A 23,753-nucleotide genomic window follows, 5' to 3' on the forward strand; every position below is an offset into this window, starting at 1 on the left:
GACTGCCTTCCTTTCTGGAGGCCTAGGGCAGAATCTGTTTTCTGGCTTTTCCAGCCCCCAGAGGCTGCCAGCATTCCGGGACTCGTGACCCCCTTCCATCTTCAAAACCAGCAATGGCTGGTGAAGTTTTTCTCACCTTGCACACTCTTGACACTGGCTCTCCTGAATCACATTGAATCAAATGAATGAATCCCATGTGATTACAGCTAACCCACTCAGATAATCAAGGATAATCTCTTTATTTTAAGGTCAGTTGATTAGCAATCTGACTTATCTCTGTAAACTCAATTCCCCATGCCTTGTAACAACATCTCTCACAGGTTCTGGGGATTAGGATGTGGACATCTTTGGGAGGCCATTATTCTGCTTCGCATACTCATTCTCAGTGATCTAAAGATCTGAGGGAGGGTACAGAGAGAATATTCTAAGCCACTTTCCTATACCTGCAAAAGCAAGTGGAGCATTGGACACATACCACCTGGGCTCCTTCAGGGAGAGCATAATTGCCCCCCGGGACAACCTCAGGATGCTCTTGGATCTCAGTGTTGGTGCTGAGGGCCAGAGAACTGAGACTTTCCCCACCATCTTCTCTCGTGTGTGTGAGTTGTATAAACACTTGTAAAGGATGCCTCATCCCTCCTCTGAATAAACTCGTGGTGAGGTTTCACCCCGCTTTGTCAAACAGCAAACATTGTTCTTAAAAAAAATCATAAGAATGTTTATGTAAGATTTATTTTTTAAATCTGTTTTAATTGAGGGGTACCTGGGTGGTGCAGTCAGTTAAGCGGCTGACTCTTGATCTCGGCTCAGGTCATGATTTCATGGGTCTTGAGATGGAGCCTGCATTGAGCATGGCACTCAGCTTGGATGGAGTCTGTTGAAGACTGACTCTCTATCTCTCTCTCTCTCTCTCTCTCAGGGCACCTGGGTGGCTCAGTCAGTTAAGCGTCTGCCTTCAGCTCAGGTCATGATCCCAGGGTCCTGCTCAGCGGGGAGTCTGCTTCTCCCTCTGCCGCCCCCATGCTCTCTTTTTCAAATAAATAAGTAAAATCTTAAAAAAAGACTCTCCTTCTGCCCCTCACCCCTAAAATAAGTAAATAAATCTTTAAAAATTTTTTAAAAAATCTGTTGTTATTGCAAAAAGTAAAAAGAAGAAGATGGAAATGGGTTTTTTTCCTGAACAGTGAATATTATAAACCAGTTGCTGGGGTTTGAAAGAAAGACTGTGAAAGCACTGATAAGGCTCTATGCTAAAACTTGTGGCTGCTACAGCTCTCAGTCCCCTAGGAAAAGTCTGACCAGCCACAACGTCACTGAGCATGGAGCCCAGCGTCAGCCTCCCCGGGTCTCTCATGGGGAGATGAATTGGGTTTTCTATGGAACAGAACCTACAGACCATGGCATCCAGCCTCCAACCTGACTGTGACCTCAGCCTCATGTGACGGCAGATGTCACCGACACACGGCAGCGACTCTCTTTAATACAGCATTTCTCTTTCCATGACAGCTGCCTGAAACTTCCAAGGTGGTATGTCCACTTATTTATTTATTAAGATTTTATTTATTTATTTGAGAGAGAAAGGGAGAGCGCATGAGAGAGCACAAGCAGGGGGAGCAGCAGAGGGAGAGGGAGAAGCAGGCTCCCTGCTGAGCAGGGACTGGGGGGGGGTGCTCCATTCCAGAAGCCCAGGATCATGACCTGAGCTGAAGGCAGATGCTTAACCGGCTGAGCCACCCAGGCAGCTTGTGTGATATGTCCCTTTAATCCCTTCTAAGGTGATATGTCCCTTCTCTTCAGCTTGCTCCCTGTTTAGCTTGTTGAAGGAAAAAAGATGTAAAGATTGCATTAACTCTGTGTGTGTGTGTGTGAGACCAATAGTGGCTCTTGGCATTTCCTACTCTTGGACAGAGCAAACCCTGGCAGAGCAAAGAGTTTTACTTTTAATTTGAGTAAATAAATGATCTAGATACATGGGTAAAATTTAGAAAAATCTAGGTAAATCTTTAAAACAAAACATTAAGGAGTTGGAAGCAAGTTCTGCAGATTACATACGATAAGATACTGTTTACATACGGCTCAAGTGATGGAAATGGGTGAAACTCATGTTTGAGTGACATCTACACATATCATAAAAGTATACAGAATTCTATGAGGATTGTAACTCAAAATTTAGAAATTTGTATTGGTTATCAGGTGAGTAGGGGACAGGTGGGAAGAGGGAATGAGACCTGTGGGAGGTACACAAAAGTATCCTAATGGTTTATCATTTAGCTGAGTGGTAAATACATGGGTGTTCAATGTATCATTATTTTTGTATTTTCCATAGACCTTAGATATTTGACAATAGGTTTAAAAATTAGGGGCGCCTGGGTGGCTCCGTCAGTTAAGTGTCTGCCTTCGGCTTGGGTCATGATCCTGGTGTCCTGGGATAGAACCCTACATGGGGCTCAGGGGGAGCCTGTTTCTCCTCTCCCTCTGCCCCCCCCTCCCCGTTCTCAAGCTCTCTCTCTCTCAAATAAATAAAATCTTAAAAAATAAAAAATAAAAAAGCAGGACCCCACAGATGACCACAGGTGGTGTCCTTCAGACTGTTCCCTCCCCTTTGATTTTCTGGTACCTGGCTAGCATCCTTGTCTCCCTGGGCTGCCCGGGCCCTGCAGAGTGCCCTGCTGGGAGTGACCGCATCCTTTCTGGGGACAGATTTGCATACACTTGGGCAGTGAGGTAGACTCGCCAGAAGCCTGTAGTCCTAGAATGACCTTCCTCCAGCCCCTTATCTCAAAGCTTCGGACTCTCCCCATGCCCAAAGGGTCTGGTTGAGCCTGATCTTTGACCCGGTCTTGAGAAGTGAGCGCAACAGCGAGTGCCCTGGGCTCCAGACAGTGGCAGCCCAGTCCCTGCCTGCCCCAGGCACCACAGGCAGCCTCGGGGTCTTCAGCCCAAGAGACCTGGAGCTCCTGGGGAGAATGTGGGAGTGTTTGCTGGGAGGGCTCAAGCGGTCCTTCAGGCTGGACGGGGGAGTTGGAAGTGAAAAGACGGAGAAACAAACATTTACCAGAATTCTAAGAGGGCCGAGGAAGACAGAAGGAGGTCACCCCGGGAGAGGAGCAGTTGGAGTCAGGACAGGACTGAATGCTCCAGGGGCCCCCAAGTGCTACTTACGCCCCTGGGGGCGCGGGCTCAGATCAGTCCCCCGCCCGGCTCCTCGGGTGCCCCGCATGGCAGTGCGCGCCCTGGGGTCCGGAGAGTCCTGCGAGGAGCCAGACCTTTCGAGAGCTCCCAGAACATGTTTAGGAATAAAATTAGGATGAATGAACTAAAAACTGTTGTACAAGACCTGGGTATGAAGTCTGCAGGGACAGACGAATCGAAAGGACAATTTTTCTTATCTTTCACCAAAATACCATCGTCGGAGGCTGCCAGGGCTCCCCCAAGGGGCGACACCCCCGGGCGTTCTCGGGGTCCGGTCATTACCCCCTTTACAAATTAAAGCACCCGCAAAGGGAGGCAGAATCAAACTTCTCAAACTGGAGCGAAGTATGGGGGGACGCGAGAAAGCGGAGGCTTAATTTTCTGCCTCCCGCTCGACCCAGTGATCCCACTTCCTCACTTCCCGGGAACAGAGCCCCAGCCGCGATCTGACCGGAGTTCACGGGCTGGTGGTGTTGGGAGGAGACACCTGCAGAGCGTGCCGCCTGAGCCTGGGCCGCCCGAGCAAGGGCTGGAGCCGGGCTAGGAAGGATTGGAGGACGTGGGGTTGCGCCCGGATCTCCCTCCCTCAGTGGGGGGAGGGTGAGAACTGTAAGCTTCAAAAAATCACCCACCCAGGCGCCTCAGTCAGTTAAGCGGCTGCCTTCGGCTCAGGTCATGACCCCAGGGTCCTGGGCTGGAGCCCGGCCTTGGGCTCCCTGCTCAGCGGGGAGTCGGCTTCTCCCTCCCCTCCCAGCTGATGCGCGCTCTCTCTCTCAATCTGTCTCTCTCTCAAATAAATAAATAAAATCTTTAAAAGAAGAAGAAGAAGATCCCCCTCTCCCTCCAAAAAAACCCCCACCTGTATCCACCCAAAGTAACCAAGGCTCTTGTCCTTGTAGAGCTGGGTTTCCGGGTCTACAGAAACGGTACTGGCGGGCTGTCCCACTGTTTCCCGCGCGGTGCCCCGCCCTGTGATGTATCGCTTAGTTCAGCTGACATAAGGCCCAGGGCCCTGCACAGTCAAGGTCTCGGTTGTGGACTTGGGAGGCTCCGTCGCCTTCTTCTGGAGTGAGGAGCTCTGCACAGTGGAAACCTTGGCGGGTAAGGAGTCCCCCGCGCTCGTTTGCACAGATTCTCCAAGAGCTCGGCTTCTTTCCCTCCCCAGGCCTGCGCGGGTTCCCCGAGAGCCCCTGAGCTCTTTTCCGGCTCGGGAGGTTTGGTCTGCTGTGCGTAGCAACTTCCAACGACGAGCGAGCAGTGGGGGATCGGGGAGCTGGGAGGCTGCGAAAGCCGGGTGAGCAGGTGAGGAGAGAGAGGCGCGCGGCGTCACAGCCGAGATCTATCCAAACCGAGCTCGGTAAAATTTCCCCATTGTTCAAGAGCGCGAAAAACTCTCGAGGAAAGAACCAAATCAGTTTCCGGGGCTCCTGAAGGTGAAACCAGTGAGGTTGTGGCCTGGGGATAAATAGGGTCAAGGTCCATTTTATTACTAGAGGCTGTGTTCCGTGGATGCCTGTAAGCCCCTGGCTTGCAATGTCGGTCTTCAAACAGTAACGGCATCGGGCAGGGTGGGAGGACTCCCGGGAGGGTCCGCGAAGCCCTGTATCCCCCATTAAGTGGCTAATAGAACCCCCGTGGTTTCTGTCCACAGAGGCTAGGCTGCGGTGAGTGACTTCATTCCCCTTTTTGCACACGACTATCATAGGACCCAGAAGGGAATTCTTGAGGACAAGGGAGGGAGGGAGGGGATGCCGACACGGTGGCCCCCCCACTAATGGCAGATCCCAGAGCGAAGCTTCTACAAGGAGGTGGGGGCCTTGGCTAATGTTGGCGGAACTATGCCTGCCTTACAAGGAAAGAGAAAGAGAAACTGGTTCCTCTTCAGTGTGTGTATGGGGGGGAGTACCTGTGGCCAGATGAGCAGCTAAGCCTGAGCGTCTGCTGTCCGAAGTGTTCCTTAAAATGTCCCAAGACTTTTCAACTCTTTTGTTTAAATAAGAAAGTTAGCAATCGCAAATTGTAGTACCTACTTGCAAATAAAAGAAGAGTGAAATATGATGATTGGTTCCCGGCCGATTATGAAAATGCACAGGTGTTTATGCCTATCAGAAAACAAATCAATTTCAGTATTATTGTCATAGCAACAAGACATTAAGTATACAACCATTCATAGTTATAGTATCTCTTCAGGCTAATGGACATGACCATGGGGGGGTGGGAGCAACAGTCTCTGAAGACCAGGTGTCTTCGAGGATTCCTCTGCTAGGGGAAAAAAAATCTGCAAGGGCAACTTTATGAAATGGAATGCTTCCTGCTTTTATGCACCTGTATGGGAAGGGAGAGCATTTTCTCTCATTTTGCTGAGGTCATTATCGCTGGCAGTTAGGAGGCCCTGCTCTTATCTACCCCAAGCACTAGACTGCCACTGAGAGGGGAATTGGCAGGACTGGTAAGGGCAAATTCATAATTTGCAAGGGAAAAGACAGGGTGGGATGGTTAATTGCTAGCAACCAAACATGGGACATAGCAAGGTGTCCATTTGGAGTATGCACAATTTGGGACTCCAATACATAATTCTATCAAAGATGTAGTTTCTATGGAACAATTTTAGTAATAGGAGGCACATCAATCGCCCACTGGTTTTTGAGCTAATTATACATATTATAAAAATATGTTTTACTTATTTTTTCACCATCATTCATGTATGTAATTTTTAATAGCTTTATTGGGGTATTAATGGCACAAAATAAACTGCACATATATTTCTTTAAGTAAGCTCTATGCCCAACATCAGGCTTGAAATCAGACCCCAAGAACAAAAGTCACATTCTCTACCAACTGAGCCAGCCAGGCACCCTAAACTGCACATATTTAACGAGTACAAGCTGATCTGTTTTGATATGTGAAGCCAGCAATGCAGTCGAGATAGTGAACATAGCATATCAACAAAAGTGCCCTTTTATAACCCCTATCTCCCACACTTCTGTCCTTCCCACCACCCTGAGCCGTGATTGGTTTTCTGTCACTGTAGATTGATGGGCTTTTTCTAGAAATTTATACAAATGGATGCACTCCACTTACACAAGCGGCTATGATGTGTACTGTTTTTTTGCCTGGCTTTTTCCACTCAGAATAATTATCTTGAGATTCAGTCATGTTGTACGTACCCATAGTTCTCTTCTTTTCCTTGCTGAGGAGGATTCCATTATGTGGATAACCCAAATTTGTTTCTGATAGTGGGCATTTGGGTTCTTTCTAATTTGTGGCTTCTACCAATCACATTCAGGTACAGGACTTTGTAAGGACTTATGTTTTCATTTTTCGTGGGGAAATACTTAGGTGTCAAATGGCTGAGTCATATGGCGTGTGAAACTACTAAACTCTTTTCTAAAATGGTCGTATTTGTGTTTCTGCCGGAAGTGTGTGAGAGTTCCCTTTTCTCTGTATCCTCACCAATAGCTGGTATAGTTAGCCACTTCAGCCATCCCAATAATTGCGTAGTGCTATCTCACTGTCGTTTTAATTGGCATTTCCCTAATGACTGATGATGTTGAACAATACTTCATGTACTTATTTGCTCTCCATATTTCTTCTTTGGTGAAATATCTGTTCAAATCTTTTATCCATTTTTAAATCAGGTTTTCTGTTTTCTTATTCTCCCCTTCCAAGGGTCTTATATCTACTCTAGATACAAATTTTTTCAGATATATCATTTGCAAACGTTTTCTTCTGGTCAGGGACTTGTAAAAGAATGAATTCTTTTAACAGGTGTCTTTCAAAAAGATGTTCTTAAAATCCAATATGTATTAACTTTTTTTCTTTTACGTGTTGTACATTTAGTAACATCTCTAAAAAATGTTTGCCAAACCCAAGGTAAAAATATTTTCTCCTCTGTTTTCCTCTAGAAGTTTTGAGGTTGAGAGGCTGAATGTATAAGTGGACACTGGCCAGACCATATATAAGCACAGAACTCTTTTTTTTTTTTAAGAGAGAGAGAGGGCACATGAGGGGGCAGGGAGGGAAAAGGAGAGAGAATCTTAAGCAGGCTCCACCTCTGGCACAGAGCTCCACACTGGGCTGGATCTCATGACCCTGAGATGCTGACCTGAGCCGAAATCAAGACTTGGTCACTTAACTGAGCCACCCAGACGCCCCTAAACACAGAACTGGTTTTTTTTAGCAATCATTTTTTTAATAATAATATTTTTTATTATATTATGTTAGTCACCATACAGTACATCCCTAGTTTTTGATGTAAAGTTCCATGATTCATTACTTGCGTATAACACCCAGTGCACCATGCAATATGTGCCCTCCTTAATACCCATCACCGGCCTATCCCAGTCCCCCACCCCCCTCCCCTCTGAAGCCCTCAGTTTGTTTCCCAGAGTCCATAGTCTCTTGTGGTTCATTCCCCCTTCTATTTACCCCCCCTTTCCTCTTCCCTTTCTTCTCCTACTGATCTTCCTGCTTATGTTCCATAAATGAGTGAAGCCATATGATAATTGTCTTTCTCTGCTTGACTTATTTCACTTAGCATTATCTCCTCCAGGCCCATCCATGTTGCAGCAAATGTTGAGAAGTCGTTCTTTTTGATGGCTGAGTAATATTCCATTGTATATATGGACCACATCTTCTTAATCCAGTCATCTTTTGAAGGGCATCTCGGCTCCTTCCATGATTTAGCTATTGTGGACAATGCTGCTATGAACATTGGGGTGCATATGGCCCTTCTTTTCACTACATCTGTATCTTTGGGGTAAATACCCAGTAGTACAATGGCTGGGTCATAGGGTAACTCAATTTTTAACTTTTGAAGGGACCTCCACACTGTTTTCCAGAGTGGCTGTACCAACTTGCGTTCCCACCAACAGTGTAGGAGGGATCCCCTTTCTCCACATCCTCTCCAACAATTGTTGTTTCCTGCCTTGTCAATTTTTGCCATTCTAACTGGTGTAAGGTGGTATCTCAGTGTGGTTTTGATTTGAATTTCCCTGATGGCTAATGATTTTGAACATTTTTTCATGTGTCTGTTAGCCATTTGTATGTCTTCATTGGAAAAGTGTCTGTTCATATCTTCTGCCCATTTTATGATTTGTTTATTTGTTTCTTGTGTATTGAGTTTGAGACGTTCTTTGTAGATCTTGGATACCAGTCTTTTATCTGTAGTGTCATTTGCAGACAGCTACATGCAAAAGAATGAAACTTGACCACTCTCTCACACCATACACAAAGGTAAACACAGAACTCTTGACCCACAATGCTGCTGCAACCACCTCTGGAAGCCAAACCACAACCCTGGCAGCAAAAGTGGTCAGGACTTGGTTTTTTTCTTTTTAATTTTGAGATTTATTTATTTATTTGAGAGAGAGAGAAAGAGAGTGTGCGCCCACAAGGGTGGGGATGGGGATAGGGCTGAGGGAGAGGGAGAGAAAAACTCACACTGAACGCAGAGCTGATAAGGGGCTCCATCTCAGGACCCTATCATGACCTGAGCTGAAACACAAATGTCGGTAGCTTAACTGACTCCACCACCCAGGCACCCTAGGACTTAGTTAATAATTTCCTGCTTCTCTGATATTTGCCTCCGCTTCCAACTCAGAGTGAAACAAAGAAAGCTCGACAGGCCCCCAAACCAGTCACAGAAGATGTCCCACTTCTAGTAAGCTCTCTTCCAGTTTCCCTAGAACACCACCCTCAAAGCAGAGCATCCCTGAGCCTCCTCTGTCTCTCTGTCTCGCTCACTATAAAGCTTTCCCTTTCCTCTGCCTGCTTTTGAGTCTCTGCCATCACAAGCGAGGGCGGCTGAATCCCTTGTTACAGTGAGCTCTGCATAAATAGCCTCTCATTATTGTCATTTGGGCAGAATTCACTTAGTTCCACAAAGTTCCAGGTGTTACATTTAGGTCTATGACACATTTAAAATACATTTTTGTAAATGGTGTCAAATAGGAATTCATTTCTTTCGTATGTGGATATCCAATTGTTTCAATCCTATTTGCTGAAAAAAATTACACTTGTTATCCATATAGATGCGGGTGTATTTCCAGACTCTTTATTCCATGACTCTATTTATTTGTCTTTATACTGGGTCTACACTATCTTGGTTACTGTAACTATGCAATGACTTAATTAACTGAAATCAGTTGATGTTAGTATTCCAGTTTTATTCTTCTTTGAGTGTTAAATCTTTAAACTATCTTACATATTTACCCTTGTAGTTACCGTTTCCAGTGGTCTTCCTTGCTTTGTGTATATTCATTTTCCAACTAGTATCATTTCCCTCCTGACTGAAGACTTTCTTCACCATTTCTTTTTTTTTTTAAAGAATTTATTTATTGATTTATTTGACACAGAGAGACAACCAGTGAGAGAGGGAACACAAGCAGGGGGAGCGGGAGAGGAAGAAGCAGGCTCATAGCGGAGGAGCCTGATGTGGGGCTCGATCCCAGAACGCAGGGATCACGCCCTGAGCCGAAGGCAGACGCTTAATGACTGACTGCGCCACCCAGGCGCGCCGTCTTCACCATTTTTTACATTGCATTCTTAATAAATTCTTTCAGCTTTTATATGTCTGAGAAAGTTTTTATTTTACTTTTTTTGATTAATTTTTAAAATTTAGACCAAACTCCTATAACAAAAATTAACCATTTTCAAGTGAACAAATCAGCAGCATTTAGTATATTCACAATACTGTACAACCACCGTCTCCATCAAGCTTCAACACGTTTTCATCACACCCGGAAAAAACCCCACTGAGCAACTACTCACCATTCCCCTGTTCCCCTAGCCCTTGGCAATCAACCATCTTCTTTCTGTTTCAATGATTTTATCCATTCTGGGTATTTCTCATAAATGAAATTTTATAATATGTGACTGTCATAGTTCAGGCTGCTATGACAAAAATACCACAGACTGGGAGGTTTACACAACAAATGTTTATTTATCACAATTCTGGAGGCTGGGAAGTCCAAGATCAAGGTGCTGGCAGATCTGGTATCTGATGAGGAAACTCTTCCTGGTTTGCAGACAGCTGCCATGGTACAAAGAGCAGAGAGAGAGGAAGCAAGCTCTCTTGTGTCTCTTCTTCTAAAGGCACTAATCTCATTAAGAGGGCTCCGCTCTAATTACCTCGAGTTACCCCTTAAAGGCCCCACCTGCTAATCCATCCCAGTAAGGGTTAGAGTATCAACATATGAATTCTAGGGGGACATAAACATACAGTCCATAGCACTGACCTTTTGTGTCTGGCTTCTTTCACTTAGCATAATGTTTTCAAGGTTCGTCCGTGTTGAAGCCGGTATCAGTACCTCATTCCTTTTTATGGCTGAAAAATATTCTGTCGAATGGATTATAGGACATTTTGTTTATCCATTCATCTGCTGATAGACATTTGAGTTATTTCCACCTGTTGGCTATTGTGAATAGTTCTGCTATGAGCATTCATGACCTATTTGGGTCTAGGGGATTTGAGTACCTGTTTTCCATTCTGTTTGGTATGTACTTAAGAGTAGAATTGCTGGGTTATGTGGTAATTCTGTTTAAATTTTTGAAGAATCTCCAAACTACTTTCCACAATGGCTACATCATTTTACATTCCCACCAGCAGCATATGCTGATCCCAATTTCTCTAAATCCTCACCGACACTTGTTATTTTCCTTTATCACCACCATTATCACCACCACCACCACCATCATCATCATCATCGCCAACCCAATAGGTGTAAGGTTGTATCTCATCGTGGTTGTGGTTTGCATTTCCCTAATGATTAATAATATTGAGCACCTTTTCATATGCTCATTGGCCTTTGTACCTCTTTGGAGAAATATCTATTCAGGTCCTTTGTCCATTTAAAAAATTGGATGGTCTTTTTGCTGTTAACTGAATTTTTGAAAGATATTCTCCCTGGGTGTAGAACTCAAGGTTCATAGTTTTCTTTTTTTCTCTCATTGGTTTAAAGATGCTGATCCATTATCCTCTTGCTTTGTTTCTGAGAAAAAAATTCTTTTTTTTAAAGTTTATTTATTTTTTATTTTTTTTTAAAGATTTTATTTATTTATTTGACAGAGAGAGAGACAGCCGGTGAGAGAGGGAACACAAGCAGGGGGAGTGGGAGAGGAAGAAGCAGGCTCCCAGCGGAGGAGCCTGATGTGGGGCTCGATCCCAGAACGCCGGGATCATGCCCTGAGCCGAAGGCAGACGCTTAACCGCTGTGCCACCCAGGCGCCCCTGAGAAAAAAATTCTAACATCATCCTTTGTTCTTCTGTACGTAATGTAGCTTTCTTCTCTGGTTGCTTTTAAGATTTTTTCTTTATCATTGGCTTTGACCAACTAAATTATGATGCACTTTGGTGTCACGTTCTTCATGCTTCTAGTGCCTGGAGCTTGTTGAATATCTTGGATCTTGATCTTAATTTTTTACAAGTTATATCAGATTTGGAAATTTTCCAGCCATCATTTCTTTTGAAATGTTTTCGTTGTTTTAGACAGGAGAGTCCTCTGGTCCCTGGTACTCTGTTCTGTCTGGGACTGGAAGTCTCATAGATGTAATTTCAAAAGTCATAGTTTCATAAGACACAGTGAAAAAATCAGTGGCCCTTTATTCTGCCTCCTTTTTCTGCTCTCTAGGCAACCTCTTGCCTCTTTGGCTTTTTCTTTCAGCAATTTTACATATATTTCTAAGCAACAGGCTCATGCACCACCCGTGCCCTGTTTTGGATACTGTCTACTTCTAGAGCTGATGACCTCGCTCCCCCACACTTCACTACCCCTCTCTCCCCATGTCCTGCTGGTACAATGATATCATCATTTCTGATCAGAACAATATTCAGAGCTGATATTATTATGACTGTCATTTTGTTTACAGCTATGCCATATCATGGCTTATAGTTATGTTTTCTTTTTTTATACTATTTTTCATTTTAAACTTAGAGTTATTGTCTTATCTTTGTGTTTACATATTTTCCAAAGTCCCTATGACTCATCCACCCCCAATCTCTCTGCCTCTTCAGCTGACTAACTCACTAAGCAGTCCATCAGTTGTAGAGTCTCACGTGCCACCCGCTGAAGCCTGCTTGCCATTTTGCACCACCATTCTGGCTGTCACAGCTGTCACTCTGGGGTCTCCCTTCCCACTCGCCCAGGGGATTGTATTTGCTTCTCTCTTGGGTTGCATCTTTTGTTCCCTGCATCCAGCTTTTGGGGAAGGAAGTTGAGGGGGGTGTCAGATAGCATGACAGGTTGGTTCACAGCAAAGTATCCTTTGATGGAGGATTGTGTAATGATGTGTGAGTTGGTCTAGTTCCTCCTTCTCTTTCCTCAGTTGCCAGAGAAGAATCAAAGATTGGCAGCTGTGGGGCTGTGCATCACTCACACTAGCCCTTCTGTCCTGCAGTGTGGTTGCAAAGATGGTATGTCTGCACACTGTCGCTCAGCTTCACCTCTTTTGGGGCTTCTTGTTGATGGGTGAAGTTTAGGAAATGTCAAAAGCCCATCTCTACCTGACAGCTTGGTTAATCCAAACAGTCAATAATTTGTCTGTTTCAAAAAAAAATTATATATATACTTATATTTAATTTATATGTATTTTTTCATGAAATGAGAACTGCTTGGACCAGGGAAAGCTGAAGGGTCTGTTCTGTAGGAACAATGACAAATCACCAACTCAGTCAGATTTGCTCCTTCTTCAAATTGGACTATAAAGTAATCCAAGAATTGCCCAGCTATCAATGGGAGGAGAAAGAGCACCAAGAAAAGCAATAAACATCAGCACGGTCCAGAGACACCAGTGAAAGCTTTCCCATTTGCATCCCAGCTCCAACCCTCCTGTATCTACAATTTCTTGTTTTCCGCAGGTGATCTGGGAGACATTGCCACTCAGAGATCTGGCACAAACAGTTACTAAAGTCACAGCATTAAAAATAGCCTCTTTATCATTTCTCTGGTGGTAGTGGGCTTCCGGCAGACTTAGCTTCTCTGCCTGTCCTCCACACTTATTTCCTGCATGAGCCTGGCTTCAAGCTCTGTGGGCATAAAGGAAGTGACCAATTTCAGAAAAGTGGCCTCAAACTGTCGGTTTTCCCACTTCCCCTATTCTTGTCCTATACTCATGGTTCTATCTCTCTGTTTATTTTTCAGGAGAACCTTCCAGGGTAAGAATAAGACAAGTGCTAAGATGAGTGTCAAGGTGGATTTGGAAACAAACTTTGCTGAATGTGTCTTAAATGCAGGAAAAGTCATCCTTGGGAATAAGCAAAGGAACGAAATGAACCCTCAATTGCAGAAGAAACAGAATAAAATCATCATGAATGCAATATGTGCTCTGCTGAATTCTGGTGGTGGAGTTGTCAAGGCTGAGATTGAGAACAAAGACTACAATTATGAAATCCATGGAGTAGGACTGAAAATGCCTTCAATTTTTAAAGGCTATTTAGATGAGATGCAGCAGGGAGACCTCTTTTTGATTTTTGTGAGGTCGTGGAACGCCGAGGCCTCTGGCGTACGACTGGCAAGCTTGTCCTCCAATTTGTACCACAGATACAGAACATCGAATGATGTCATGAATTCTCAGGAAGCGCTGGCATTCCTCAAAGGGAGATCTCAGACTCTTGTGAATACTAATGATTCCAATTCGTTAAGTCCCCAGAAAGTTCAGGTTGGTGTACAAAATGATGGTAACATAAGGGCCTCAGCTGCTGCTTTATTTGCTAGAACTCGCCTTCAGTTCCTAGAAAAGCTCAACTTTACCAAGTCCCTCCACGTTGAATTTAAAATGTTCTCAACAGAGGTGTCCCAGTGCTTTGATGAGAGTCTCCCCAGTTGTGTTTCTGCATTTGCAAACACCGAAGGAGGGTATATATTTTTTGGTGTGCATGATGAGACCAGTCAAGTCGTTGGATGTGAAAAGGAGAAAATAGATCTTGCCACCTTGAGTCAGTCTATTGATAACTGTATTAGGAAGCTACCTGTCCATCATTTCTGTACACAGAGGCGTGAGATAAAATATGCTGTCAAATTCCTTCAAGTGCACAATCAAGGGGTCCTCCATGGATATGTCTGTGCAGTCAAGGTGGAACAATTTTGTTGTGCAGTGTTTGCCAAAGTGCCAAGCTCCTGGCAGGTGAAGGACAATCGCGTGAAACGGCTGGCTACAAAGGAATGGATAGCTTGGATGATGGAAGCTGACCCAGGTCAGGGAGCAGAATCTGCAATGATTGCAATGTTTGCTGGGGGCAGGGGGGAGAGGTGGGGAGGGAGGAAGGGGGGTATTTAGAATCTAGGGAAAGAGAGGCACTCTCTGAATTGCAGGTGCCTGATTTATTATTTTCAATAGATACAGTTGGTAGGTCACTGCCCTTCATTTCCTCTGCCCATCTTGAATACCCGGCATTTGACAAAAAGATGTTGCTTTGGGCTAGTAGACCTACTAGAGGTTGGTGCAGAGGGCTGTCTGACCTAGTAGTTTTTATTTTCATACCCTTTCTTGCGTTCATATTCAGGTCTCTTCTTTTCCTTTCTGAATATGATTCATTTAATTATTTAGGAAATTCCTTTTCATGTGTACATATGTGTCCTCTTTAACTTACTGCCACTTTCCCCTGCCTTTCCATTCTTGTGTCCTGGATTAAATAAACATTCTCCCTTTCTCATTGCCCCACTTCCATTCTGAAACCAAATACAACCAATCCGTGGCTGGCCCCCTCCTTTCTGATTTTTCCTTTTCAGAGCCAACGTGTGATGCTAACTGTGACTGATAAACAAGAGTAAGTATTGGTGATATGGATTCCCCTTGGAAAAGGGAAGCCCAAGATGAAATAAGACAAAATAAATTAATGGTAACTTCTTCAGAAGTCCAGAAAAACAAAGTCCATTTCAGAGTCTTCTCAGAAACCTGTATCTATTGACCCTTATACTTTCTAATCCTGTATTTAAAAATACATTCTAAAAATATAAAGTTTGGGGGCGCCTGCGTGGCATAGCGGTTGAGTGTCTGCCTTTGGCTCAGGGCGTGATCCCGGCGTTCTGGGATCGAGTCCCACATCGGGCTCCTCCGCTGGGAGCCTGCTTCTTCCTCTCCCACTCCCCTTGCTTGTGTTCCCTCTCTCGCTGGCTGTCTCTCTCTGTCGAATAAATAAAAAATTTAAAAAATCTTAAAAAAATAAAAATATAAAGTTTGTTTCAATAGAATACAATTAAAATTAAAAATGAAAACTATTGCTCCATACTAGTACCTCCCTTCCCTCCCCCAAGATATCAGTAGGCTTTCCTAAGCTGACTTAGAATGTAGGCACAAGGATCTGTGGGCCAGAGCTTTGAGTTCCAAGATGAAATGAAAGTCTTTGCAACATGGCTCAGCTATAAGTTGGTGTCTGCCTTTTTGCACATTGAACTCTTGCTTCTTGTTTCCTAAGATCTTTCCAGATTTTCTGAGATGGTCCTTGCACTGAGTTTGTCATCTACCACACCCCGTAGCCGGACTGTATGCACTCATAAGAATTTTGAATGTCTGAAAGAACAGCAAAAACGTTACTTTCCAGGTAATTCATCTCTGGTTGCTTTGGAATGTATTGGTTGTTCATTCATATGCAAAAGAATAAAACTGGACTTCTATTTGTATTATATAAATATGCTATTTATATAAATCAATTCCAGAAGGTTTAAGGACTTAAATGTCAGGAACAAGACTTTTGAACTTTTAGAAGGAGATGTAGATGTCCATGAATAAATTTGTGTCATTGAGGTAGGAAAGGGTTTCCTAAACTAGACGTAAACGTATTAACCCTAAATGAAAGGATTTATAAGTTTCACTACATTAATGTTAAGAACTTCTGTTCCTCAGGGGCGCCTGGGTGGCACAGCGGTTAAGCGTCTGCCTTCAGCTCAGGGCATGATCCCGGCGTTGTGGGATCGAGCCCCACATCAGGCTCCTCTGCTATGAGCCTGCTTCTTCCTCTCCCACTCCCCCTGCTTGTGTTCCCTCTCTCGCTGGCTGTCTCTATCTCTGTCGAATAAATAAAAATTAAAAAAAAAAAAGAACTTCTGTTCCTTAAAAGATACCTTAAAGAGAGTGAAAGGATTCAACTAGAAGAAGATTGCAAATCCACGTAGCTGACAAAGGATTGGTATCAAGAATACAGAAAGAAGTTACACAGTTTTTTAAAAGGACAAACCACCCAGTAGACAAATGAACAATAGTTATAAAAGTATATTTCTCAGAAGAGGAAATGCACATGTCCAATAAACTTAGGAAGAGATGTTCAACACATCAGCAATGAGCGAAATGCACTTGAAAACCACAAGTAGATATCATCTTACACCATTTGATTGAAATACCACATGTTGGAGAGGTTGTGAGTAACAGAATCTTCTGTACATTACTGCTATGAATTCAGTGGGCTTAATCCCTTTGGGAAACAAGTTTGGCATTACCTTGTATAGTTGGCCATTTGCATACACTATCAGTTAGTAATTCTTTCTAGTTTCTAGAGCAAACTGTGTACATGGGCATCAAAAGCTGTATGTAATTGGAGAGATCCTTGTGACTGCTCATAGATTACTATTTGTAATAGCCTCAAACAGGAAACAACCAAATTATCTGTTGTCACAACAATGGATAAATATATTGTAGTATATTCACATAGTGGAATATAATTCAGTGGTGAAAATGAATGTACTACAAATATATGTAAGCACAAGGCTGAATCTGAGTGATACGCAAGTACATCTTGGCATGACCTTACTCATAGATTTACCCAATTCTTTTATTGATTGTATAGTGTTTCATAGTATTCCTAAACATGGATGTTGTTAATTTTAGTTACTTTTATAGTGAAATATGTTATATATACAGAAACTGCATAGAACAAAGGTATAACTTAATAAGTAATCAGTGAGGACCCCCTGGCTGGCTCAGTTGGAGGAGCGTGTGACTCTTGATCTCAGGGTTGTGAGTTTGAGCCCCACGGTGGGTGTAGAGGCTATTTAAATAAATAAAACTTAAAAAAATTATTATGCAGTGAATCCTGTGTAACCACCACCTAGGTTAAAAAAAAAAATAGAACTTTGCAAACACCCCTGCTACGACTTCTCTAACCAATCCTTACTTTGATGGAATTTTATATATCTAATTTTTTCTATTTTAAACAATGCTACAATATACATTTTTCTAAAAATGCCTTGAGGTGTCCCTTAAAGATAAATTCCAAGTAGTAACAATCGTTTGTAAATTTAGGTGAACAACACCAAATTGTAATTCAAAACATACACCAAATACACTTGCCCCAAATGGTATTATCATGGCATTTCTCTTCTAGAAGAAGCTTAGAATCATTTTGTTCCACCAAAAACAGAAGGACAAGTTGAGATTATTTTGATGGCAACTATATGATACTGATAAATGGTGTGGGGGAAGAATTGCCATTTTACAACAATGAATTTTCTTATAGTTGAACATGGAATGTTTGGCCATTTATTAGAGTCTTCTTTTACTATATCTCATCAAACTTAAGAAAACAATATTGCATTATTATTTTATTTACCACTAAAAAAGAAAATATTACCAATTAAATTTGAAGATGTATCTTGATTTCAGAGATGTTAAAGTACATTTATAATCAGCAAAATATGATACAGCTCTCAATTGTTTCAAAGTTTTATCTGTATTGTTACTACACATGTTAAATTTTATTCTTAGAATGATAAGTCAGTCAGCGATAGACAAATATCATATGTCACTCCTACGTGGAACTTGAGAAACAAAACAAAAAAAAAATAGACAAACCAAAAAACAGACTTTTAATGACAGAGAACAAACTGGTGGTTACCAGAGGGGAGGTGGAGGGGATGGGTGAAATAGATGAGAGGGATTAAGAGTATATTTATCATAATAAACGCCAAATATAGAATTGTTGAATCACTATATGGTACACCTGAAACTAATATAACACGGTGTGTTAACTACAGTAGAATTTAAAAAATTTTTTAATTGATTACTAGACTGAGATCTTTGTATGATAATAATTTCTGATTGTGAATTGCTGGCATGTGGGAATTATCTTAGTTTAAAAAATATAAGTTATAGGGGCGCCTGGGTGGCACAGCGGTTAAGCATCTGCCTTCAGCTCAGGGCGTGATCCCGGCGTCATGGGATCGAGCCCCACATTGGGCTCTTCCGCTATGAGACTGCTTCTTCCTCTCCCACTCCCCCTGCTTGTGTTCCCTCTCTCGCTGGCTGTCTCTATCTCTGTTGAATAAATAAAATCTTAAAAAAATTTATATATATATATTTTATACCATTTCCAGACATTATACTTAATAATCTTATTAATGCAAAAACAAAGATAATTTTGAACTAATTTTTCCTATATTTATACATGTTATTTCTTTACTTGGTTTAATTCACTGGCCAACAATTCCAAAATGATGTCATATCAAAATAGTAAGAGGAGACGTCCTTAGTTTAGTTCACTTTTTTTAAAAAAGATTTTATTTATTTATTCGACAGAGATAGAGACAGCCAGCGAGAGAGGGAACACAAGCAGGGGGAGTGGGAGAGGAAGAAGCAGGCTCGTAGCGGAGGAGTAGCCTGATGTGGGGCTCAATCCCACAACGCCGGGATCACGCCCTGAGCCGAAGGCAGACGCTTAACCACTGTGCCACTCAGGCGCCCCCACTTTTTTTTTTTTTAAGTATGCTCCACACCAAGCAGGGAGCCCAATGTGGGGCTTGAACTCATGACCCTGATATCAAGACCTGAGCTGAGATCAAGAGTCAGATGCTTAACCAACTGCGCCACCCAGGCGTCCCTAGTTTATTCCACTTTAATAGAAAATATCTTCGGTATTTGAGCCCAGGCAAACTGTACTGGTGTGTCCAATTACTTGCTGAATACTCAATGTACTACAGGTATCCCAAACTGAGCATTTCCAAAATCAATCTTCCACTCTGACAATCTTTTATTTCTTCTGTATATTCTGCATATTATTCTGTATTAAGCATTTTTTTTCTGCCATTTCTTCCACATTATCTCTATGAATTGAAGAGTCCATCCTGCATCCAGCCAAGCAGGGAAATCTGTATTCATCCTTGTCTCTTCTGCCTACCCTGAATTCAAAACTCAAATTTTGTGTGTATTTGATTTTTTTTTTCTGGGACAAAGGTTCATAGATTTGCTTAGATTCCAAATTTGGGCTTGTGATGCCAAAACGTTTAAGAACATTTTTATACATATAAAAAAGCCAAAACTCTTTTTCAAAAAGCTTATTAATATTTAAAATTTTTAATTCTTTTAAAATTAATTTTTAAAATTTACATATATAAAATGGACTTTTTAATTATACAGTTCTAAGCGTTTTTAATGTGTAGATTCATGTAACCACCATTAGAGTTAAGTTACAGATAATTCCATCACCCAAAAAAGACCCCTTCACACTGCCCCTTTGTGATCAAACTCTCCAATCCCTAGCCCTTAGCAGCCATTGATCTGTTTTCCATCCTTATCATTTTGCTTTTCACAGAATGTCACATAGGACATATCATATAGTTTATAACCCTTACTAGGCTTTTTTTTCCAGATTTATGGGGATATAATTGACATTTAACATCATGTATAAGGTGTACAGCGTGATTTTTTTCTTTTTAAACACTTTATTTTTTTAAGTAATCTCTACAACCAATGTGGGTTTCGAACTTGTAACCCCAAAATCAAGACTTGCATGCTCCACCAACGAGCCAGCCAGGCACCCCAGCATGATTTTTTTCATACATGTATACATTGCAAAATGATGACCACACTAAGGTTAATTAACATATCCATCACTTCACATAATAACCGAGTATGTGTGTGTAATGAGAACATTTACATTCTCTCTTAGCAACCTACAGATATATAACACAGTATTATTAACACTAGTCTGCGTTGCCAGGTGGTAGGATGACACTATAACGCCTTCGTCTCCATCCTCATTTCCTCCTTTGTGTTTTTCACTTTAGATATCACAACACAAACTTCTTGGAGGTGCCTGCATGGACCTTGCTGTCTCTTGTCTCCGTGCTTTACTCATGAGTCCCCTTTTGCTTGTGTCTCTATTCTCCCATCCTTCAGAGTGCTAACTCAGAGCCATCCCTTAAGAAGCAGCTCGGGTGTCTCTTTCTTCAAAAAGACTTTCATATTTTCTTTTCCCAAGGTGTACCTCTCATAGGTGATTGCATAATGCTCTGTGCACTTCTTTCCCATTGCATTTACCACTTTGTATAATTATTGTTTGTCTCTGTTGTGCCAGTCAATTATCAGCTCCATCAGACTGGGAATTGCTTGATCTTTTCATTACTAATGCATCCTAGTTCTGATACATGGTTGGGCCCAAATATGGATTGAATCTATTACATATAATGATGATTACTAGCTTGTCTGGAGATTCTCTAATTTATTCCAATTCTTTTCCTGTTCAGTAATATCAGACAGAGTGGTGTATACTCCAGAAAATCTCTACAAGGAACTGTTCTCAAAACATAAAGGACTCAGAGACTTAATAAATAAGGAAATGCGCCCTTTCTCTCAAGGAATATTGATTTTTTCTCGAAGCTGGGCTGTGGACTTGGGTCTGCCAGAGAAGAAGGGGGTAATCTGTGATGCTCTTCTGCTTTCCCAGAACAACATCCCACTCCTTTACACCATCCTCAGTGAGTGCGACGCAAGCTGGAAGGACAATTATACGATAGTCGCCCGCACCTTAAAGCAGAAGCTGGTGAACACAGGTGGCTATACTGGGAAATTGTGCATCACCCCCTTGGTCTTCCTGCTGAATCCTGATAGAACAGCAAAGACTCTTCATGGTTCAGATTTGCAAATTTACCCCGAGTCCTATAACCTTAAAACCACCCAGCACATGGAAGCTCTGTTACAGTCCCTTGTGATAGTCTTGCTTGGGTTCCGATCTTTCTTAAGTGAAGAGCTGGGCTCTGAGGTTTTGAACATACTCACAGATAAACAGTATGAGTTGCTGTCAAAGAACATTCGCATAACCAGAGAGCTGTTTGTTCATGGCTTACCTGGATCAGGGAAGACCATCGTGGCTCTTAGGATAATGGAAAAGATCAGGAATGTGTTTCACTGTCAACCAAGTGACATTCTTTACATCTGTGAAAATCAGCCCCTGAGGAAGTTTGTGAGGTATGCAGCCTAACTACATCCATTTTCCTTTTTTGGAGTAACTTTGACTGGTTTGGCTTTAAGTTCATGTGCTAAAATTCATATTGTATTTGCTATGTCCTGAAGAGTTTAAGAGTAGAATTGATGGGTGCCTGGGTGGCTCAGTTGGTTAAACCTCTGACTCTTGATTTCAGCTCAGGTCATAATCTCAGGGTTATGATTTTGAGCCCTACATCGGGTTCTGTGCTGGGTGTGAAGTCTGCTTAAGATTCTTGCTCTCTCTCTGCCCCTTACCCCTCTTAAAAAAAAAAAAGAGTAGAATTGGCTTCCTTTGTTTGAGTGGGGAAACTTGACTGTGTTTCTTACATTTTCAGCAAGAAAAACATCTGCCAGGCAGTGACCCGGAAAACCTTCATGAAAAATGACTTTCAAAAGATTCAGCACATCATCATTGATGAAGCTCAGAATTTCCGCACTGAAGACGGAGACTGGTATGGGAAGGCAAGAAACATCACTCAGAGAGAAAACGATTGCCTGGGAATTCTCTGGATCTTTCTGGACTACTTTCAGACCAGCCACTTGAGCCACAATGGCCTCCCTGCTCTTGCAGCCCAGTATCCAAGAGAAGAGCTCACCAGAGTGGTCCGCAATGCAGATCCAATAGCCAACTACCTACAAGAAGTAATGCAAGAGGTCAAAGGAAAACCTCCACCTAACATCCCCCTGGGGTCCCTAGAGATGATTCATAAAGCTAAATGGGCTCAGGGCATTCCAGGAAACTTCGAGATTATGGAGTACTCAGACTTGGAAGAGATGGTTGTCCAAGTAGCAGAGAAATGTCAGTTTCTCTTTAGGAATGGTTATTCTCCCAAGGACATTGCCGTGCTTTTCAGCAAAGCAAGCGAAGTGGAAAAATATAAAGATAAGCTTCTAAGAGCAATGAGGAAAAGAAAACTATCTCAGCTCAATGAGGAATCTGATCTGTTAGTACAGATCAAGGATGCATCAGATATCACGGCCAATCACATTGTGTTGGATAGTGTCCGACGATTTTCAGGCCTGGAAAGAAACATCGTGTTTGGGTTCAATCCAACAGCTGCTGAGCCAGCTGTTTTCCACAATCTTCTGCTCTGTCTGGCTTCCAGGGCAAAGAAACATCTCTATATTCTAAAGGTTTCTATTTGACAGGAAGCTCCCAGTCTAAGAAACAATTAGGTAGCTCTCATCTGAAGTTAACCATGAAACTATGTGACATAAACATTTAATCATCAATTATATAATGAGCACTCACTCTGAGCCATATATTCTTCTAGGTGCTGGGGCGGGGGTGGGTTAGGGATAGGGTAGCAAATAAGATAGACAAGATTCCTTCTTTGGGGCAGAGGCAAGTCACAGACAAGTAAACAAATACAAGTACAAGAATTTCAGAGAGTTAAAAGGGACATCAGAGTAGTAATCAGAGGGGCCTGAGATACAGAGACTGTGTGTGTGTGTGTGTGTGTGTGTGTGTGTGTGTGTGTGTGTGTGTGTTTTGGTTATTCAGGGTGGTTGGGGAAGTGCTTAGTGAAGGAAGAAGTCACGAGAGGATCTTTGAGCCATATGTGCCAGGCAGACTGATATTTTCACTATTTTTTTTCAACATTTTCACTCTTTTTAATACAGTACTGCACAGAAATCTTGAGTATGATGTGCTGGGAGAGTATGAAGGGTGAAGAGGGATCATGTGTCTTTCCTTTTATGAGCCAGGAATGGTTGTACGATATTTCAAAATGTAAGATCAGAAGGTACAACTTGTAATTTCTTCCAGAACCATATTTAATTATTCTTTTCCATTTTATGGTGTGAGTAATTCTGATCGCTATCTTTTAAAATACTTTATGCATGTCTTTTGGTTATCTGGAATCTCAGCTCTTTAGGTCTGCTTTAGTACTATTCCTATGGAGAATCTCGGTCATGGCATGAAGGTAAAATTTCCACAATTCCCCAGGGAGACACATTGTGTTTTATTTATTAAGTTGTTTTTTTTTTAAAAGGGTCCCTAAGAAGAGAAATGTACTGGACTCAAAAGTTACATTTTGCTTTTCATTTAATTTAATAGCCAATGAAATGATAAAGTAAATCAAACATCTTTGTTCCGCTGAGCCTTTAGGATTTTAGCTAGTTTCTCGAAGGCTATTGCTATAGAAGAATTTGGGAAGTCCATAAATTTAATAAAACAAGAGTTTGAAGACAAAATGACAAAGCAGCCAAAAGAGATGAAGTGGGATCTTGCTAAGGAAACAGATTGTGGGGATGCCTGGGTGACTTAATTGGTTAAGCATCTGCCTTTGGCTCTGGTCATGATCCCGGAGTCCTGAGATGGAGCCCCACATCGGGCTCCCTGCCAAGTGGGGAGTCTGCTTGTCCCTCTG

General features: G+C 42.4%; 1 protein-coding gene across 5 annotated transcripts; it reads left to right on the forward strand.

Moving 5' to 3' along the window:
• Nucleotides 1-4,137: 4,137 nt before the first annotated feature.
• On the forward strand, nucleotides 4,138-23,753 carry LOC100465520 (schlafen family member 5). 5 transcript variants are annotated; one of them, XM_002923619.4, is made up of 5 exons: nucleotides 4,138-4,293; nucleotides 13,332-14,383; nucleotides 15,605-15,730; nucleotides 20,643-21,363; nucleotides 21,717-23,753. In XM_002923619.4, the coding sequence occupies exons 2-5, from the start codon at nucleotides 13,369-13,371 to the stop codon at nucleotides 22,525-22,527; spliced, it is 2,673 nt and encodes an 890-aa protein (XP_002923665.2). In that variant the 5' UTR covers nucleotides 4,138-4,293; nucleotides 13,332-13,368; the 3' UTR covers nucleotides 22,528-23,753. The 5 variants fall into 5 exon arrangements, with proteins under 5 accessions (XP_002923665.2, XP_019659750.1, XP_034496389.1 ...); XM_034640496.1 differs by lacking the exon at nucleotides 4,138-4,293 and adding an exon at nucleotides 4,353-4,494; XM_034640497.1 differs by lacking the exon at nucleotides 4,138-4,293 and adding an exon at nucleotides 11,360-11,459.

The sequence above is a fragment of the Ailuropoda melanoleuca genome, chromosome 13 (assembly GCF_002007445.2).
Source record: "Ailuropoda melanoleuca isolate Jingjing chromosome 13, ASM200744v2, whole genome shotgun sequence".
In the NCBI taxonomy this organism is placed as follows: domain Eukaryota; kingdom Metazoa; phylum Chordata; class Mammalia; order Carnivora; family Ursidae; genus Ailuropoda; species Ailuropoda melanoleuca.

What these genes read in the sequence shown, in the direction of transcription:
- LOC100465520 (XM_002923619.4), top strand. Translation starts at nt 13,369, where the DNA reads ATGAGTGTCAAGGTGGATTTGGAAACAAACTTTGCTGAATGTGTCTTA. An exon ending in GCAAAAACGTTACTTTCCAG is followed by an intron (nt 15,731 to 20,642) that starts GTAATTCATCTC and finishes TTTCCTGTTCAG; the next exon opens with TAATATCAGACAGAGTGGTG. An exon ending in CCCCTGAGGAAGTTTGTGAG is followed by an intron (nt 21,364 to 21,716) that starts GTATGCAGCCTA and finishes TTACATTTTCAG; the next exon opens with CAAGAAAAACATCTGCCAGG.